This window comes from Pristiophorus japonicus, chromosome 15 (assembly GCF_044704955.1).
Source record: "Pristiophorus japonicus isolate sPriJap1 chromosome 15, sPriJap1.hap1, whole genome shotgun sequence".
NCBI lineage: Eukaryota > Metazoa > Chordata > Chondrichthyes > Pristiophoridae > Pristiophorus > Pristiophorus japonicus.
The window spans coordinates 125,739,758-125,759,990 of NC_091991.1; the positions used below are offsets into that span (position 1 = coordinate 125,739,758).

Sequence of the window (20,233 nt, forward strand, 5' to 3'; positions counted from 1 at the left end):
CTCTCCCTCCCCTCCCTCTCTCCCACCCCTCCCTCTCTCCCTCCCCTCCCCTCTCTCCCGCCCTACCCTCCCCTCTCTCCCTCCCCTCCTCTCTCCCCTCCCCTCTCTCCCTCCCTCCCTCTCTCCCTCCCCTCCCCTCTCTCCCCTCCCCTCCCCTCTCTCCCTCCCCTCCCCTCTCCCCTCCCCTCCCCCTCTCTCCCTCCCTCCCCTCTCCCTCCCCTCCCCCTCTCCCCTCCCCCTCCCCTCTCTCCCTCCCCTCCCCTCTCTCCCTCCCCTCCCCTCTCTCCCCTCCCCTCCCTCTCTCCCTCCCCTCCCCTCTCTCCCCCCTCCCTCTCTCCCCTCCCCTCCCCTCTCTCCCTCCCCCCTCTCTCCCTCCTCTCCTCTCTCCCTCCCCTCCCCCTCTCCCTCCCCTCCCCTCTCTCCCCTCCCCTCCTCCCTCCCCTCCCCTCCCCTCTCTCCCTCCCCTCCCCTCTCTCCTCTCCCCTCTCTCCCTCCCCTCCCCTCCCTCTCTCCCTCCCCTCCCTCCCTCCCCTCCCCTCTCTCCCTCCCTCCCCCCCCTCCCCTCTCTCCCCTCTCTCCCCTCCCCTCCCCTCTCTCCCTCCCTCCCCTCTCTCCCTCTCTCCCCTCTCTCCCTCCCCTCTCTCCCTCCCCTCCCCCTCCCCTCCTCCCCCCCTCCCCTCACTCCCTCCCCTCCACTCTCTCTCCTCCCCCCTCCCCCCTCCCTCCCCTCCTCCCTCCCCTCCCTCTCTCCCTCTCCCTCTCTCCCTCCCCTCTCTCCCTCCCCTCTCTCCCTCCCCTCTCTCCCTCCCCTCTCTCTCCCTCTCTCCCTCCCCCCCTCTCTCCCTCCTCTCCCTCCACTTCCCTCCTCCCTCTCCCTCCCTCCCCTCTCTCCCCCCTCCCCTCTCTCCCTCCCCTCCCTCCCTCCCCCTCCCCTCTCTCCCTCCCTCCCCTCTCTCCCTCCCCCTCTCCCTCCCCTCCCCTCTCTCCCTCCCCTCCCCTCTCTCCCTCCCCTCCCCTCTCTCCCTCCCCCTCTCTCTCCCCTCCCCTCTCTCCCTCCCCTCTCCCTCCCTCCCCTCTCTCCCTCCCCTCCCCTCTCTCCCTCCCCTCTCTCCCTCCCCTCCCCTCTCTCCCTCCCCTCCCCTCTCTCCCTCCCCTCCCCTCTCTCCCTCCCCTCCCTCTCTCCCTCCCCTCCCTCTCTCCCTCCCCTCCCTCTCTCCCTCCCCTCCCCTCTCTCCCCTCCCTCCCCTCTCTCCCTCCCCTCCCCTCTCTCTCTCCCCTCCCCTCTCTCCCTCCCCTCTCTCCCTCCCCTCCCCTCTCTCCCTCCCCTCCCCTCTCCTCCCTCCCCTCTCTCTCCCTCCCCTCCCTCCCCTCTCTCTCTCCCTCCCCTCCCCTCTCTCTCCCTCCCCCTCCCTCCCCTCACTCCCTCCCCTTCCCTCTCTCCCTCCCCTCTCTCCCTCCCTCTCTCCTCCCTCCCCTCTCTCCCTCCCCTCCCCTATCTCCCTCCCCTCTCTCCCTCCCCTCTCTCCCTCCCCTCCCCTATCTCCCTCCCCTCTCTCCCTCCCTCCCCTCTCTCCCTCCCCTCCCCTCTCTCCCTCCCCTCCCTCTCTCCCTCCCCTCTCTCCCTCCCCTCTCTCCCTCCCCTCTCTCCCTCCCCTCTCTCCCTCCCCTCTCTCCCTCCCCTCTCTCCCTCCCTCTCTCCCTCCCCTCTCTCCCTCCCCCCTCCCCTCCCCTCTCCCCCTCCCCTCCCCTCTCCCCCTCTCCCCCTCCCCTCCCCTCTCCCCCTCCCCTCCCCTCTCTCCCTCCCCTCCCCTCTCTCCCTCTCTCCCTCTCTCCTCTCTCCCCCTCCCCCCCTCCCCCCCTCCCCCCCTCCCCCCTCCCCCCTCCCCCTCTCCCCCTCTCTCCCCCTCTCTCCCCTCCCCTCCCCTCCCCTCCCCTGCCCTCCCTCCCCATTCCCCGACACTGACAGACAGAAAGTGAGAGACACACACACACAGACAGACAGAGAGATAGAAACACTGACAGAGACACACCAGGGGGGCGTCCCAGCACGCTGTTGGAAGGCTCCCGGTGCTTCAGTCGGTAAGTAGAAAATAATTTATTTATTGATAATTTTTTATTCTTTTTTATTAATTTTTTTTGATTGATTGTATTGGTTGATTTATTGATGTATTTCTCATTTATTATTGATGATGGCTCTTTATTTGTAAAACTGAAGTGTTTAATGTTTGTAAACTTCCCTTTAAACCCCCCCCCATTCCCTATGCCTGATTTGTAACCTACGCCTGATTTTCTAAGTGTAGGCAAGGTTTTTCTGAGCGTACAAAAATCTACACTTACTCCATTCTAAGTTAGTTTGGAGTATGTTTTCACTGCCTAAACTTTCAAAACGGGCGTAAGTGGCCGGACACGCCCCTTTTGGAAAAAAAAATCTGTTCCAAACTGAAACTGTTCTAACTGACTAGAACTGGGGTAAACTAAATGCCGAGAATTGCAATTTCTAAGATACTCCATTCTAAACCAGTTGCTCCAAAAAACAGGAGCAACTCAGGCCGAAACTTGGCCCCAAAGGGTGGTAAAAGTTTGAAACGCTCTTCTTCAAATGGCAATTGATGTTAGGTCAATTGTTAATTTTAAATCTGAGATTGAATTTTGTTAACCAAAGTTATTAAGGGATGTGGGGCAAAGGCGGGGTATATGGAGTTGGGTCGGAGATCAGCCATGATCTAATTGAATGGCGGAACAGGCTTGAGGGACTGAATGGCCTACTCCTGTTCCTATGTTGCTAAATGCAGTAGCCATTTTTTTTACACAGCAAGATTCCACAAACAGCAGTGAGATGAATGACACGGTTATTTTTGGAGGTATTGTTTGAGGAAAGTATCTTGTCCAGGAGCCAGGAGAAATCCTAGCCTGGAATTTCCAGGATCGCACCAACACAGAAACTTGTACCAGATTCTATGTTGATCTTGCCAATGGGAACTTTTGCCCCAAATTCCTCAGAATTGTATAAAAACTGACATAAAAGAAACATAAATCGGCATAAATAATTGTGACCCGAGGAAAGTGTGGAATATATGCCATCTTTATTCTGTAAGTCCCTCATTATCTTATTGATATTATGAAAATTAAAGTCTGAAGCCATCAAACCATTTATGCACATTAAGCACAATTATGGAAGCGTTTCTCTTTTTAATGCAACAGATTGTGATGTCAATAAAAAACAAACAAAGATGCATGTATCAGTAAAGAAAAACATTTTAAAAATCACAATTATTACTAGAAAACACCTTAAATAGAGACTGTGGGTCCTGCTGCACCTAAAATTATAGGTGTAAATGTACGTCCATCCAGAACATGTGTAAATGCAGGAAACTCATGTTCTCTGGTATTTTACATGGGGATGGGCGGGGGGGGATGTTATGTCTGAACCAAGTGGAGTTTTGACGGATGTAACTCTGAAGCAGCGTGAATGATTGAAGGAATTTGTGCATAGCGATATTTTGGCATAAAACCAGTGTAAGCCAGTACAAATTTCCTCAGAACAAAAGTTGTACAAATCCACTCTTAAGCCATAGTTGCGCTGAAACATTCTGGGGATTTCCGGGCTTCTAATTTTAATAAGACCAATCTATTGAACAGATAAAAGGATTTCCTTTTAATAAGAATAACTTCCATTATTCTGAAAATGACAATTATGGATGACACAACTACTTCAGCTCTTGTTTCTTTGACTTCTCTCTTGGTTCTAATTTTGCTTTTATTATTTCAGGTGTTTGTGGAAAGGGCAAACTCAAACCTCACACAGAGGAAACTTCAACTTAAGGACTTCCGAGATGCTTACCCACGATTCCCTCCAATCCAGTCTATTCATGTGTCACAGGATGAGCGAGACTGTACAATGGACTTGACCGAATTCATGAACCCAACCCCATATAGTGTACCTGAGGTAATGACATTTAAATTGCTGCCTTCGAAATAGTGTGGTCTGGTTGATCATTCAAAACATACAGTTTGAATATTTTTTTCATATTTTACTAACACTGCCTTGTGTGAAGTTATTTTAGAGTTGGCATATTCACAATTATGACGACATTAGTTGGCGAGCATAGGCCATGAAGACAAATTGAATTCAGATATTTAACTTTTCGCAGTTAAATGCATAATCTTAAAAATTTGCATATTTTCAATTACAAGAACATAAGCAAAGATCATGTGCTGGATTTTATGAACCTCGGCGGGTCCATGGTGAGTGATGTCGGTGTCGGGTCCCGGGCTCCAGCCCGGCATGTAGAATGATTTTCTCCTGATTGGGCTTGTTCAGCTGACCCAGCGCGTTTCCTGGCCAATTGAAGGAAGCATGTCCGATTACGTCATTTGATGCACCATGCACAAATTTAGTTTGATAGTTGTCCTGTCGGTATACTACAGCATTGAGGAACTCCAGACACTGACAGTGACTGTCCAAAGGTGCAGAGCTGCACTCAGGCTCTCCCATGACTCCCCCCATATGCTTATGGAAGGAGTCACAGAACGTAGGGAGGTTCCCTTCCCTTCCAGTGGGCAGCAGAGATCTCCCTAGGAGACCAATGTAGCCTGGTTGCACATTGCACAGGAGGACACAAGCAGGAATGTCGTCGGGAGGACTCAGCTGCAGTGGCACAAACCTTTCAATGATCACAAAAAGTTACTGTGAAGCCCCCTCGACCTCTGTGCCACTCATCATATCCCTATCACTCTGCCTACCCTATTCATGCACATTCTTACTCGTACCAACTTACCTTGCACCTCCACCCATCCCTCTTTATCTACATTATCACTCCCCCATCTCATTACCTACCCCTCACATTCACCGTCATCCTGGTCCAATCTTACCAACTAACAACACACAAGGGTAGGCACTTAAGTGTTTTAGCCAATGTTCATGTCAAGTTTTGTTAATGTAGCATAGTGAGACTTAACGGTACTTCCTGCGATGGTGATGAGTGTGAAAGAAATGGCTTGGGCATTGTAGGAATGCTTTATGGTGTTGGTGTGGTGTGGTGGCAGCCAAGGTGTACAGCATCACGTGAAATAAATCTGGCCATAGTAGGCCATCTCTGGCATCCCGGGCAACAATGTGGTTGGGTGCTGATGTCCTGTGCAACATCAGGTGATTGCGAAGAAGGTTGGTGTTGGTGCTGCAGGTGTGCCTGGTGATGCTGGTATTTGGGCTGATAGTGTTGCGATTCTGAGGGCCAAGGTAAGATAGTTTCAAGGGCACTGATGCTGATGGAATAGATGATGGGTGAAATAGAGATGACTGAGGTGATCTGTCATTGGTGGGAGAGGTAATGAGGTCAGATTGGATGGAGACTTGTGTAAAGACTTGCAGCATCCTGAATCTGTAGTGGAAACAAAGTTTAGAGAAGCTAGTATCTAAGGAAACATTTCTCAATCAGCTGGGAGCTTTGACCTGACATTTGAAGCTGTCATCACATCAGCCGATTCAATAGCCACTGACCTCCCACCTCAGCTTCACAGACAAGGTCTAAGCACAGCGGGAAACCGGTGGTCAACCTGTCAAATTCAAAAAGCTGTGGAAAAAACATTAAGTGGCTGAAAACAAACCATTAATTGCCTCCCCCGCCGCTGCATGTCAGCGCTGGCAGACCCAACATTTGGTAAAGGTGCATGGTGGCGGGTTGACAGCAGGGTCTCCACCCACTGTCAAAAAAAAACTACCAACCCCTGGAAAATTCCCTGATGTATCTCATTGAAGCTGATCCTTCTAGTACTCTGTTACATCTTAATGTTTTAAACATCCCTAATGTTTTCACTCCACTATTCTGCTTGTCAGTTTATTTCAAATGCATATTCTGAGTATTATTAATTGATCTAGAGATTTTCTAATCTCATCCTTTACACTTGGAGTCAGTCCTCTTGCTCTTTATTATTTTCAATGCCACTGCATCTCTTGTGTTGTGGTGGCAAGAACTTTAAACAGTCTGCTGCACGATCTGATGAGTATTAGCATAACTTTTACAGTCTTGTACTCTACTGTTGCGGCTATATATTGCCATGTTGTGTAGACTATGAAAGAAAATATGGTGATGCTAGTGTTAATTCAGTTGTGTTCATTGTATATTTAAGACTCTTTATTGACCAATGTGCACTATACCGAGTGTTAAATTGAAATTGTCTACCCGATCTCAGTCCTACTGCAAATCTATCAACATCCTCTATCTCTACATCTCTCTCTGAATTTTACATTAAAAAAAATATAAAAATTTTGCAGTGCTACGGGGAACAGGCAGGGGAGTGGTACTAGCTGAATTACTCTTGCAGAGACCGACACAGGCTCGACGGGCCAAATGGCCTCCTGTGCTGTAACCATTCTATAATTCTATATGCTATATTTGGTTCCTGTACACAGATTACTTTTATATGCACTTTAAAAGTAAGTGTTCAGTGTATTGAAACCAGTGGGACCCTATTCAACTCACTGTTTCCTCGCCGCTTCCTCCATCTAACTGAGTTTGTCATCGGCACTGTTAATGAATTATAGGTTAACCAACTACTTATCTAATCCCAGATACTATCCTGGACTCCTGTGAATTTTAGTTTAATTGGAAGTCTTTCATGTTAAATGCTTTCTGGAAACCTATTAAGCTATAATCATAAGAAATTCCTATGATCAGCAGAGCTGTACTTGAAAAAGAAATACTGGAAGGAAGACACTCATTTAAAAAAAAAATCAAAACACTGGGACTAACACTACAGGATAAGTTCAGGAATCCTGGAAATGGGACTAAACAAAAGATAAGCTATTAGTTAAGTTAATTCTGCTGATTAGGTCATACTCATTGACTAAATGTGAACCAATCAAACACTAATTTCAGACGGACAGGAAAGCTTCTAATCAGTAACAGGCAAACAAAACAAAAGCATCCGATTAAATTACTCACTTTTATTTAAAATAACCAAGCAGCTCCCAGCAAATGAGCCAAATTGCTCCACATTTTTCTCAGCCACCATTTTCCTTCACTCAGATGAGATAATTAGCAGACACAATTCTGAATTAAATACTAAACTTACCCATAAAATTGGTCTATAATGTTTGAAATACCTGAAAGAATCTTCCCCTACACAGTCTGCTCTTCTGTCTGGAGGTGAGGCTTGAGTTTGATGTTTCATTTTGATCTTGGATGCTGCAGTTTTCTAGCTACAGTGAACAAAGTGTGTTTTAATAAGGTCAGATGAAGTAAGGTGGGAGGAGGCTCGTGTGGGGAATAAACATCAGCATAAATATGTTGGGCTGAATCAACCTGTTTTTGTTTAACTACAATATCCAGATGCCGCACACACGCTGTCACATGATAACTATGTAGAAAAGTACTGGGGAGTCATAGCTGCTATTGACAAATTGTATGTGAGATGCGTCATGGAAATTGTAATTTTAACTATTCCTATTGAACGAAAACTATTTAGATTGCATTGTGATGATCTGTAGTATTTGAGGCACGAGCAATGGGGGAAAATGGTTTTATTTTTTGACCATTTTTATACACTTTCACTGAAGTAGTTTACTAGTTTATTTGATCATAAATTGTTCATTTTCAGGAGAGAAGGGAGAACAGTTCTATCTAATTTTACTAACATTTCTGGAAAGTACATATGGCTAATCGGTTAGGACCACAATTAATATTGTAGATCTGTGCCAATAGCGTCAGCTTATTAACCATTTCAATATGATCTTGTTTGAGCTGGGCAAGGCAATCTGCCAGTGAACTCAAATTCATCTGTTTGTTTAATTTTCAAATCCAGTATTTGTTTTTCTTTAAAGGAGGCATCTCTTCCTCGAGCCTTTAGATTGTTCCGTACTCTTGGCTTGAGACACTTGGTGATATGTGATGGATCTAACGGGGTGAGTAGTTCAACCATTTGAGCGAAGTGAATTTGATTGTAACTTGCTCTATATATATGCTGTGAAATAATGCAGCTTATCAATTCATATTGAGTCCCATCTCTCCAAATTTTTTCTTAGTCTACCTTCAAAAAGATTGAAGAATGTGTGAAAGACACTAATATCCACTTCAGGTCACAAGCAGATACTGCTGTTAAACTCCTGCATTATATTTATCGTTCATTTAAATATTGGGAAGTAGGGGGAATGCCCCTAAACACAAGATGCTCAGAATGCTTATGGAGTGTCCAGCATAGTAGTACTTGAGACAATATCTAAGGCAAAACCCCAAATTTGTTTCAAGCGTACAACGTCCGGAATCCTCGGGACCAAGCCCATGCCGGTTTTTGTGTTCTTCCGGATCTCAGACAAGAAAATCAATAGTCTGAAATCCGGAATCCTCGGGACCGAACCCATGCCGGATTTTGGGTTTTGCTGGATTTCAGACCTCGGCAATTCACGCCACTCCTCCGCTCGCTGATTCCCGCCGATCCTCCGCTCCTCGCCGATTCCTGACACCCGCGGCCCCCCGACGCTGCGCTTTTTACCGGTTTCCTCGTTCCTCGCTGCCCGATGTCACCATCTTGGCCGCCTCAAAAATGTTCGGTTTTCGGACGATAATTCCGGATTGTGGACAACTCCATCTGGGATGTGCAAAATGTCCGGTTTTCAGACAATAATTATGTATTCCGGACGACTCCATCCAAGATGTGCAAAATGTCCGGTTTTCGGAGTTCCGGATTCGGAACATTGCACCTGTACTAGGTAAAATGCTTTGTTTAGTATTAGGAAATTGGAGCTGTAACACAATTTCCTAAAATATTTTCAAAGAGAAAACCTGGGATTATATTTAATTAAGTATAGTTGAAGGGCTTGTGTTACTGTGATTGATCTGAAGTTTTGTGTAAAGTAACTGATTTAATGCCATCAATGATTGCGTTTATTATTTTGCATGTAGGTAATTGGAATTATTACCAGAAAAGATCTTGCCAGATATCGTTTGCATAAAGGACAACTGGAGGAACTTGAAATGGCACATACATGATTTCACCTCGTGCCTTTGTTAAACTGCGATGTGCTGGAGTTTTAACTTTAAAAAAAAATTCTGGTTAAAATATTTTATTCAGCCAGCATTTGTTGCACTTCAAGTGAATGGGGCCTCATGCACCAGGATATTTTCTGGAAGGGCTACCATATCGTGCCAGAATTGACTTGTTTGCACTCTAACTTGTAACTTAAAATTGTACAGTCTTATATTAATATATTTTTTAATTCAAACGGATTTTTGCCTTGCACAGTTTTTGCCGTTCTTTCTGGGTCATGGTAAACTGTAGCACTTGGGAATCCGGAATGCAAATACATTTGTAACGTTGCTCCTGTATGGTTAGTTGAACCAGAATTGTAACTTGGGGAGATTGTATTATGTTCTGTGAAATTCTGCTGCTATTCTGAGTCAGATGTTTAGGAGGGGATGGGTTTAGGGGAAGAAATGTAGATTGATTATAAATATCATGAAAGGAAAAGTTGATCTGTTCAATAACAATTCACTTTACCTGCATACATACTAAGTTGGACTCCACTTGTACTGTAGCTACCAATCTCAGAATGGTATCTGTGACGTGTAATGTGTAGTCAACAGAGTAGAATTATATTGCTCGCTGCATCTTGCCAGAGGGCAGCTACACGGGAGCTCTATGCATGCAGACTGCATACCTGTGCAGAGCTCTGCTCTCTGCTAATTTCTCATTTCCAAGCCCAGGCAGGAGTATCTGCTTTTCCTCAATATGCAAATTTAAAGTTGGCATAGTTCCAAGAGTAAGCGATGGACCTTTGTAAAATGCGCCTTTGCACTAAGCTGGAGTTGTACTGCAGCTAGTGTAAAACTACCCTGGCAGGAGTCTCGTACTGCTTATCTTCTGTACAGCTGGGAATAGATCAGGACCTTATTTCTGATGTATATTGCCTCTTTTACATTGATTGGCACCTGAAATTACTTTTCATTCACAGGATGTTTTATAGCTCCACTCTTGAACTTGAGCACAATGTAATTTCTGCAGACTTTTTTGTTAATTTGCATTAGCATTTCAATCATTACATAATCTAATGTGTGTTTTTTGATTTTATTAAATTAGGATATTTTTTAAATGGCAGAAGTGACAGGTGTGCTTTCTATGGAGTACAAATGTTTTTTTTTAAATTTTGACTTCTGTAGCAGAACATAAAATTGGACAATAAATGGTGAGTTGTGAGTGTGGAGGGTTTTAGCACATCAGTGATTATTTTGTTCTGCAGCAGAAATGCTGATATATGCACACCTTGCATTATATTTAGATCATTAAGTTTGTCCTAATATCTTGCACTGAAAATAATGCTAATAAAATGTTGACCTGACTTCAAACTAAAAATGGCAGCAACACCAGGGTAACAATTACAATTCCGAATAGTGTTCCAAGTGATAGCTAATACAGCTAATCAGTGTACTTATTGCTTTAATAGTGACTTGTATTTTATCATACTTAAATGTTAGTTCTATTGTGCTATATTGATGTCTGTATCATGAATATAATGGCAACTATAAATATTATGGTAAAACTGCAAAATAGACATGTTTTAGTCTTTTAAGTACTAGTCAAATATTTTTTATCTCAAGTTTTAAGATGTCCTTGTGCTCATGAATTTCAAAAAGTATTGTGACTTTTATTTCATGTAGAAATAAATGTGTTTTCCTAGGCAGCTTGAATGTTCTTCTCTTAGAATTTTTATGTTGATGAAGATCAATGATTTTAATATTGGGAGATTGTCATAACCAAAAGGAACATCAGCTGCAGCGATCATTGCCTTCTGTTCTGTCCTGCTAATGTGTCTTCACCCCAACCGCATTCCTTTCCCCGCCCCCCTCACTGACTAATGGGATATTCCATCATCCACACCAGCCAACCTTATGACCTCTGAGTGAGATTGCCAATTCAGTGCCAAATCTGAGGGCCCAGCCTCTTAGATTCTGGATTTAGATTGCCCAGACTCCTATTGCAGCCCTTTTAACCAGAGATCAAAGATTTTAATCATATGGGCTGGGTTCAAACCCAGATCCTCGAAGAGAAAGCTGTTATAAAACCTATTTCACTGTCTAATTCCTCCTGGATCCCCAAGGATCTTTTTCATTTTTGTCAAGAGGTACATCATTACTTAGCAATTTTGAAAGAACTTTTTTAGTTATGTCTTTTCTTGTTGAAAGCTCATTTTTTGAAAAAAGGTATTAACACCAGCTTGTGATTGTGTTCATCTGAAAATGCATGGTGGTGTATATGCAAAGTTCAGCTGCAATCTGATTAAAGTATATTGAACATTTTACAAATGGATAGAACAGTGGGTGAAGTTCTTTGTTGAAATATTTTTTGGGATTATATTCACATAAATGAAGCCTAGGTAGTAACAAATCCTGCAGTCATCATCATCATCATAGGCAGTCCCTCGAAACAAGGATGACTTGCTTCCACGCCAAAAAAAAGGATGAGTTCACAGGTGTTTCGAATGAAGAACCTGAACTACATCCTCAAGGGTGGAAGATGCCTGTGCGTGGATTTTTTTAATGTGTGGTGGCGGTTGCACACCAGCCACCACACGGGCTTGACAGAGCTGTCTCTTGGTCCAGTGGCAAGGATTACCCAAGACAACTGGAGACCTGCTCTGCTGCACGGACCTAGTGCGCGCACACATCGCAGTGTGGGCTGGCCCATGCTGCCCCTGGCCCTGAACTCACGCCTCCCCTGGGCTCCGATCACATCCCTCTACAGTCTCTCACAGCTCCTTCGCCCCTCTCGCTGCTCCTGCTGTACTTGCCCACGCTCCAATCACCGACCTGGACTTTGCTGACATCACTCTTTACTGCCGTTGCCCTCCTGCACCAGCTCGCACTGAGCCTTGTAGTGGCCTGCCTCCATGCTGCTCCCTGGGCTGCACGCCGAACCTTTTATGGCACCGACCTACTCGCAGTTATAGATAGCCAGTGAATATGGTGGATTATGATCTGATCATGAATTTTCTACTAGTTTGTTGAAGTGAAGTACTTAATATTGACAAACATATTTAAGAAAGAAATGTCAACACTTCTCCCTAAGATTTGAACCATTTGTTCAGCTGCCTCTGCTGCTTCCTCCTCTTCTCTTTGCCCATGAAGCTGAAAACCTGCCTTTGTTTAGTTTCTTACCCATATCTCCCCATGCTCATCTCCCCCATGGATCCACCACGACTCCCTTGATCCCATTTCCACTAAACACTGGGGTAGAGTTTCTGCTTTGGGCGCAAAACTACCCCAAAATTGCACTAGTTTTGAGAAGTGTTTTTTATCCGCATGTTTATGCTCAAATTCACTTGCATATCGCCGAATGTAAAATCTGCCATGAAACCGCAGTCGGGCAGCATTTCAGAACTTAATTTTTATTAAAAAATGTTTTGCATTAAAAAAAATATTTTGTGATATGTTTAAGAGTGGTAACGGTGCAATTTGATTAATACAGCTGAAAATGGGTTTATCACAAAATAAGCATTTAAATCCGGGCCTAGTCACCAGCTGTGGGTAAACTGGGTTTAAATAACTGAAAATGAATTTAAAAAACTATATAAAACAATTTGCTTGTAATATTGGTGTAGTCAGTTTTTTAGTAAATTAAAAATAAATTATATTCATAAGCTTTTAAAACATGCCTGTTAGTGTCCTTGCACCCAAAAGAACCAGCTTAATTTTAAGAGCCTCCTCTAAGACCCACAAAGGGGCACAATTAGCAGAAACTTGCAACAGTGAATAGTGTGATCTGGGGCATGAACAGTTTTGTGGACATGGCCAGCTTCGAGCGCGATGTTTTTTAAACTAGCGCAAAAGATTGCAGAAACTCGATTTACAGTGGGGATAACTCCCTTGCTCTCCTAAATTCTTCATCATCACAGGCGATCCCTCGAAACGAGGATGACTTGCTTCCACGCCAAAAAAAAGGATGAGTTCACAGGTATTTCAATGAAGGACCCAAACTACATCCTGAAGGGTGGAAGATGCCTGTGCGTGCATTTTTTTAACGTGAGGTGGCTGTTGCACACCAGCCACCACACGGGCTTGACAGAGCTAGGTCTTGGTCCAGTGGCAAGGATTACCCAAGACAACTGGAGACTAGCTCTGCTGCACGGACCTAGTGCGCACACGTATCGCAGTGTGGGCTGGTCCGTGCTGCCCCTGGGCTTCGAGCCCCGAACTCGCGCCGCCCCTGGGCCCCAATCACGTCCCTCCACAGGCTCTCGCAGTTCCTTCGCCCCGACCTCGCTGCTCCTGCTATATCTGCCCACTCTCCAATCACCGACCTGGATCTTGATGACGACACTCTTCACAGCCGTCTCCCTCCTGCACCAGCTCGCGCTGTATCTTGTAATGGCCTGCCTCCATGCTGCCCATGGCCGCCGCTCGCCGCTCCTTTTATGACCCCGACCTGCTGCTGATGTTCCCTCGCAGGTCAAGGCCTCCACCTAAATAGTACCAAGGGATTCAGTGTGTTTCAATTTTGCTAACGCGTCTTATTATATTGCCATTTATCCAAACACCTTTTAAGTCCATATACACAGCAACTGCATTACCTTCATCAACCCTGTTACTTCATTTGAAGTATTCAATCAAATTTGACTTAATCAGATACAACTTGCCTTTAACAAATCCGTGTTGTCATTAATTAGCCAATGTTTTCTAAGTGAAACTTAATTTTATCCGGTATTATGGTTTCTAGAAGTTTTCCCACAACTGACGTTGAGTTTAATGGCCTTTAGTTACCAGGCTTTTCCCGCTCTTTTTTTGAACATGGGTGTAACATTGGAAACCCTCCAGTCCTCTGGCACCAGTCCCATATCCAAGGAGGATTGAAAGATTGTGGTCAGAGCGTCTACTATTTCCACCTTTACTTCCCTCAGCAACCTGGGATGCATCTCATCTGGATTGCGTTGACTTTTCTCCTTGCATTACCAATTTTGCTGTTGACACCCAGCTCTAACTCTCCACTACCTTTCTTGACCCCACCACAATTTCTGTGCTATCAGACTGTTTATCTAACACTCCGTATTGGATGAACCACAATTTCCCCAGCTAAACATTGGGAAGACTGAAAGCCATCATTTAATGGCTCCCATCCAAATTCCATACTCTCGCCACGAACTCCATACTATTCTCTGGCCACTGTCTTGGTCGCTGAACCAAAGTGTTCACAACTTCGATGTTACTGTTTGACTGTAAACTGAGCATGTAATCCCTTATTCTTTACATCACAAAGATAACATCCTTCCAGCTCCATAACATCGCCGGCCTCTAACCCTGCCTCAATCCATCTTCTGCTGAAACCTTCACTTATGCCTTTGTCACCTTTGAACTTAATTAATCCACTGTTCTCCTGTCCCTATCGTATCCCACACCAAGTTCCAATGGCTTATTGCCACAGAGTCCTTACTGATCTACATTGGCTAAACATCTGTTAACATTTTCATCCTTGTGTTGAAATCTCTTTGAAATTTGTTCCTCCCTATCTCTGCAACATCCTCCAGCACTGCTCCCCCTCCCCCCAACCACTAACTCTACATTCCCCTCAATCCAACCTCTTGTGTATTCCCCTACCTTCCTACCTTTGCCCAACCTTTTGTGATTGTCTTCAGCAGCCTAAACCCCATGCCCTGGAATTCTCTACCTATCCTCCTCTCTCACATCCTTTAAGACACTCCTTAAAAACCACCACTTTAATCAGGCTAACGATGACCTTTCTATTGTCTACTTTGATTTGGCATTCATTGTTTTTACCTTGTGCTTCTGTGAAGTGCTTTTGAATATATTTCTACACTGAAGACACTATATAAATGCAACTTGTGGTTGTTAACCTCATAGCTATTAAAACCTATCAGGTTTGGATGAACAAAATTGGAGCCTATAAGCATTTTGGAACTGATTATCCAAGGTCAAGTATCTTGCATTCAAGATTAATGGAAATCGATCTATTGGTACATGACTTTCTTTTTGCCTAGTTAGTATAAGTGCCACTGACATGGCTGTTTTGCACTGTCATAACAGTGCGTCTGATTAAAGGCAAATGTTGGGTGGGAAAAGAGGAAACATTTCCTGATACTGTAGAAATCTTTTGGGAAGTCGTGTATTTGTGGGAGCTTCTGTTATGGCAGATGGAAATTGCCTTTTGAGTGTCCAATATTTGAATCGGAAGTCATGTAAAAAGATGTACAGTTGCTGTGGTCAAATAACAAGAGGTGTATACATATCAGAAGCTATCCCTCCCCACTATAGCTGAGTGGAGAAATTTGACACAGTATTGCTTCACTCAGTAAGCCCAGGATATCAAGTAAATGAGGGAAGCAATAGTTATGAATGTGAAAATAAATGAGGTCAGGATCATCGAGTCCGTTTAATATGGCCATGTGCAACTTATGCACACTGTCGCCCCCCTCCATACCAACCAGCCATGGGAGAGGCAAGACACCTTGGGCCAATTTATGAACAAATACTGAGAAATTTCTCTCCAACCCCTAAAAGTGAGCATACAAATTGCAAGAAACCTTGTTGAGTGGAAGACTTTATGATGGTAAAACTTTAAAAAGTAGTGAGACTGGAGTTCAAACATATAAATTGTTAAACTTGGGAACCTATTCCACTGGTTGGTAACTAAATGACATAATTCTAAGCTCATCAATAAACAAGGGGGTTAGGTGAATTTTTATTTTACATGGAGTGGGGGTTAGGATAAAGGGATGGAATGGTGGAAGCGGAACCATAAAAGATTTTATAAGGGAATTGGGTACATTTTTGAAAGGAAAAAAAATGCATTTATATAGCGTCTTTCACGACCACCGAACATCAAGTACTTTTGAAGTGTAGTCACTGTTGGCTAGGATAGACTGGCGAATGATACTTAGAGTTGATGGTGGATAGACAATGGCAGACATTTAAAGATCACATGGATGAACTACAACAATTGTACATCCCTGTGGCGTAAAAATAAAAAAGGGAAGTTGGCTCAGACGTGGCTAACAAGGGAAATTAGGGAAAGTGTTAAATCCAAGGAAGAGGCATATAAATTGGCCAGAAAGAGCAGCAAACCTGAGGATTGGGAGAAATTTAGAATTCAGCAGAGGAGGACTAAGGGTTTAATTAGGAGGGGAAAAATAAGAGTATGAGAGTATGCTTGCAGGAAACATAAAAACTGACTGCAAAAGCTTCTAATAGATATATGAAGAGAAAAAGATTAGTGAAGACTAATGTAGGTTCCTTGCAGTCAGAATCAGGTGAATTTATAATGGGGAACAAGGAAATGGCAGACCAATAGAACAAGTACTTTTGTTCTGACTTCACGAAGGAAGACACAAATAACCCCCCGAAAATACAAGAGGACCGAGGGTCTAGCGAGAAGGGGGAACTGAGGGAAATCCTTATTAGTCAGGAAATGGTGTTAGGGAAATTGAACGGACTGAAGGCCGATAAATCCCCAGGGCCTGATAGTCTGCATCCAGAGTACTTAAGGAAGTGGCCCTAGAAATAGCTGATGCATTGGTGATCATTTTCCAACATTCCATGGACTCGGGATCAGTTCCTATGGATTGGAGGGTAGCTAATGTAACCCCACTTTTTAAAAAAGGAGAGAGAGAGAAAACGGAATTATAGACCGGTTAGCCTGACATCAGTAGTGGGGAAAATGCTGGAATCAATTATTAAAGATGTAATTGCAGCGCATTTGGAAAGCAGTGACAGGATCGGTCCAAGTCAGCATGGATTTATGAAAGGGAAATCATGCTTGACAAATCTTCTAGACTTTTTTGAGGATGTAACTAGTAGAGTGGACAAGGGAGAACCAGTGGATGTGGTGTATTTGGACTTTCAAAAGGCTTTTGACAAGATCCCACATAAGAGATTAGTGTTCAAAATTAAGGCACATGATATTGGGGTTAACGTATTGGACGTGGATAGAGAAATGGTTGGCAGACAGGAAGCAAATGGATCCTTTTCAGAATGGCAGGCAGTGACTAGTGGGGTGCCGTAGGGTTCAATGCTGGGACCCCATTTATTTACAATATACATTAATGATTTAAACGAAGGAATTGAATGTAATATCTCCAAGTTTGCAGATGACACTAAGCTGGGTGGCAGTGTGAGCTGCGAGGAGGATGCTAAGAGGCTGCAGGGGGACTTGGACAGGTTAGGTGAATGGGCAAATGCATGCAGTATAATGTGGATAAAATGTTCATGTAAAAACAGGAAGGCAGATTATTATCTGAATGGTGACAGATTAGTAAAAGGGGAGGTGCAATGGTACCTGGGTGTTATGGTACATCAGTCATTGAAGGTAGACATGCAGGTACAGCAGGCAGTAAAGAAAGCAAATGGCATGCTGGCCTTCACAGCCAGGGGATTTGAGTTTAGGAGCAAGGAGCAGTTGTACAGGGCCTTGGTGAGACCACACCTTGAGTATTGTGTGCGGTTTTCGTCTCTTAATCTGAGGAAGGATGTGCTTGCTATTGAGGGAAACATAGAAACATAGAAAATAGGTGCAGGAGTAGGCCATTCGGCCCTTCTAGCCTGCACCGCCATTCAATGAGTTCATGGCTGAACATGCAACTTCAGTACCCCATTCCTGCTTTCTCACCATACCCCTTGATCCGCCTAGTAGTAAGGACTTCATCTAACTCCTTTTTGAATATATTTAGTGAATTGGCCTCAACAACTTTCTGTGGTAGAGTGCAGCGAAGGTTCACCAGACTGATTCCCTGGATGGCAGGACTATCATATGAGGATCGACTGGATCGGCTAGGCTTATACTCACTGGAATTTAGAAGAATGAGAGGGGATCTCATAGAAACGTATACAATTCTGACAGGACTGGACATGTTAGATGCTGGAAGATTGTTCCTGATGTTGGGGAAGTCCAGAACCGGGGAAGTCCAGAACCAGGGCACACAGCTTAAGGATAAAGGGTAAGCCATATAGGACCGAGATGAGGAGAATCTTTTTCACCCAGAGAGTTGTGAACCTATGGAATTCTCTGCCACAGAAAGTTATGGAGTCCAGTTCGTTGGACATATTCAAAAGGGAGTTAGATGTGGCCCTTACATCTAAAGGGATCGGGGGTATAGAAAGAAGGCAGGGGTGGAGTACTGAGGTTGCATGATCATATTGAATGATGGTGCAGGCTGGAAGGGCCGACTCTTACACCTATTTTCTATGTTTCTATGTAATGTAGAAAACGCCGCAGCCAATGTTGTGCTCCACAAGCTCCCACAAACAGTAACGTGATAATGACCGGATGATCTGCTATTGTTATGGTGATTGAGGGATAAATATTGGCCAGGACACCGGGGATAACTCTCCTGCTCTTCTTCGAATTAGTGCTGTGGGATCATTTGTGTCCACCTGTGAGAGCAGACTGGGCCTCGGTTTAATGTTGTATCGGAAAGACGACACCTCCGACGGTGCAGCGGAAGTTTCCTCGGCATTGTACTGGAGTGTCAGCCTAGATTTTTATGCTGAAGTCTCTGGAACTGGACTTGAACCCACAACCTTCTGACTCAGAGGCCAGGGTGCTACCCACTGAACCAGGGCTGATATACGATTTTTTTTTAAGATGAAAAGAATAAAAGGGAATAGGAGTAAACAGCGAGTTGTTTGAGAGGCACCACCGTGCCCCTTGCTATCAAATACAGTGATTTCCTGCAGCTGGAGGTGAAGCAGCAATGAGCCCATGATCAGCGTGAATGGAAGTGCTGGCCGGCACGTGCTGCACCTGAGCGCGCGCATTCACACCGAAAGCTGATTGTGACGTCAGTCCGCGCAGGTGGCGGCTGCAAACCAGCACCATGGATGGCGGCAGGTAACCGAGCAACGCGGCCTGGGCCTGGGGGGCTGTTTCTTGGACCCGGCCTAGGCCTGTGCTTGTGCCTGGGGGGGCTGTCTCTGGGACCCGGCCTGTGCTTGTGCCTGGGGAGGCTACTCCTGGGACCTGCCCTTGGGACCCGGCCTGGGCCTGGGAGGCCTTCTACCTGTTCTTGTTTAATAAAAAGGGAGTGAAAAGATGGCCATTTAAAGCAGCCTGGCGCTCCGATTCACCGGTTGCTGTGGCAATTTGCGACGGAAGTAAACAACTGAAGTAATGCCTTCAGTAAATAGCATCCGTCCTTCTAATGAGTGAAGCTCAATTGCTTCGATACTGAATCTCATTATCAACTCTCCTCCCCATGCGCACCTCTGCAATAGTGTACGGGTGTTTGGGGTTGAAACATGGATTCTTTTGGTGAAAATAGTAGCTTTTATACATGATATTTAAACCATAGATTTTGCTGTGTTTATTTACCTCAGTTGAGTTGTACAGCAAGTAGTGCATTAGAAAATCGTGCCACTGTCTTTATAAAACTTAAAATAAGTCGCCTTCCAGATAGCAACTGTTATGCAAAGTGGCAATGAAGCTTTCGGGGAAGAATTTCTCGAAACCTCGAGGATGCATAACCATGTGCACTAGTTAAAGGACAGCAGACTGCATTTTCTAAACTGAAGAGATAATCCAGTAACCAAAAAGCAATTTTAATTCCTGTTATTTTCTAGCTGTAGGAAGATGGGAGTTTTAGTTCATCCTTAGTATATTCCTTAGAAAGAAACATTAAGATTTTTTTGTGTTTTCATGTTTTGTTTTATTTTATAACTACATTAAGCTGCAGTGCTAAAACAGTCCAATGTTCAAGATCTTCCCATGACCAGCATCTGAAGCACCTTTCAAAATGTTGGTCTTCGTGGAACATGTAGAAACAGATGTCCAGAGTCCATTTGCCATGTAAGATTCAACACCTGGGCCTGGCCAAGGTGGCCATTAACCTGTTCAGGTAGCGGGCGGTTGAGGGGGTCATTCAGCCCGACTGCCTGCCTCTCTTCCGTGGCTATGTTTGCACCAGGGTATCACTGGAGGTGGACACCGGAGGCACTGGAGTGCCTCGTCACCTCCGGCAACAAAATTTTAATTTGAACGAAGTTTCCTTTGGAAATGTGTGGGTTCTAGTGCCCTTAAAAGGGGACACTTGATTTAAAGTTACAATTAAAATAGTTATAAGATTCAACAAAGTCTGTTCAGCAGTAGAATCCACAAAAAAGCAGTTCACCTGGATCATGACCTGCTTTCCTCTTTAGATTTCCACAATGCTTGCTGTAACAAATAGAAATTGTTGTCATGCTAGATGTATACATTTTTAAAATATGTTCTAGTCCATAGTTAAAATGGATTTTTTTTA

The 20,233-nt window shown here is 44.6% G+C and overlaps 2 protein-coding genes across 3 annotated transcripts in view; both read left to right on the forward strand.

The window, feature by feature from the left end:
• The window catches only part of clcn7 (chloride channel 7), a 103,705-nt gene extending 92,433 nt beyond the window's left edge, over positions 1-11,272 (forward strand). For both annotated transcript variants that reach the window (XM_070900900.1, XM_070900901.1), the window contains 3 exons: positions 3,770-3,946; positions 7,823-7,903; positions 8,901-11,272. In XM_070900900.1, the coding sequence (XP_070757001.1) occupies positions 3,770-3,946; positions 7,823-7,903; positions 8,901-8,987 (345 nt within the window). In that variant the 3' untranslated portion in view covers positions 8,988-11,272. The remainder of the gene's footprint in view (positions 1-3,769; positions 3,947-7,822; positions 7,904-8,900) is intronic.
• A 7,511-nt stretch (positions 11,273-18,783) lies between these two features.
• Positions 18,784-20,233, forward strand: part of LOC139225857 (coiled-coil domain-containing protein 154-like) — a 194,915-nt gene continuing 193,465 nt past the window's right edge. Inside the window, exon 1 of the mRNA XM_070856711.1 lies at positions 18,784-18,828. The gene's annotated coding sequence lies outside the window, so the exon portion shown is untranslated. The remainder of the gene's footprint in view (positions 18,829-20,233) is intronic.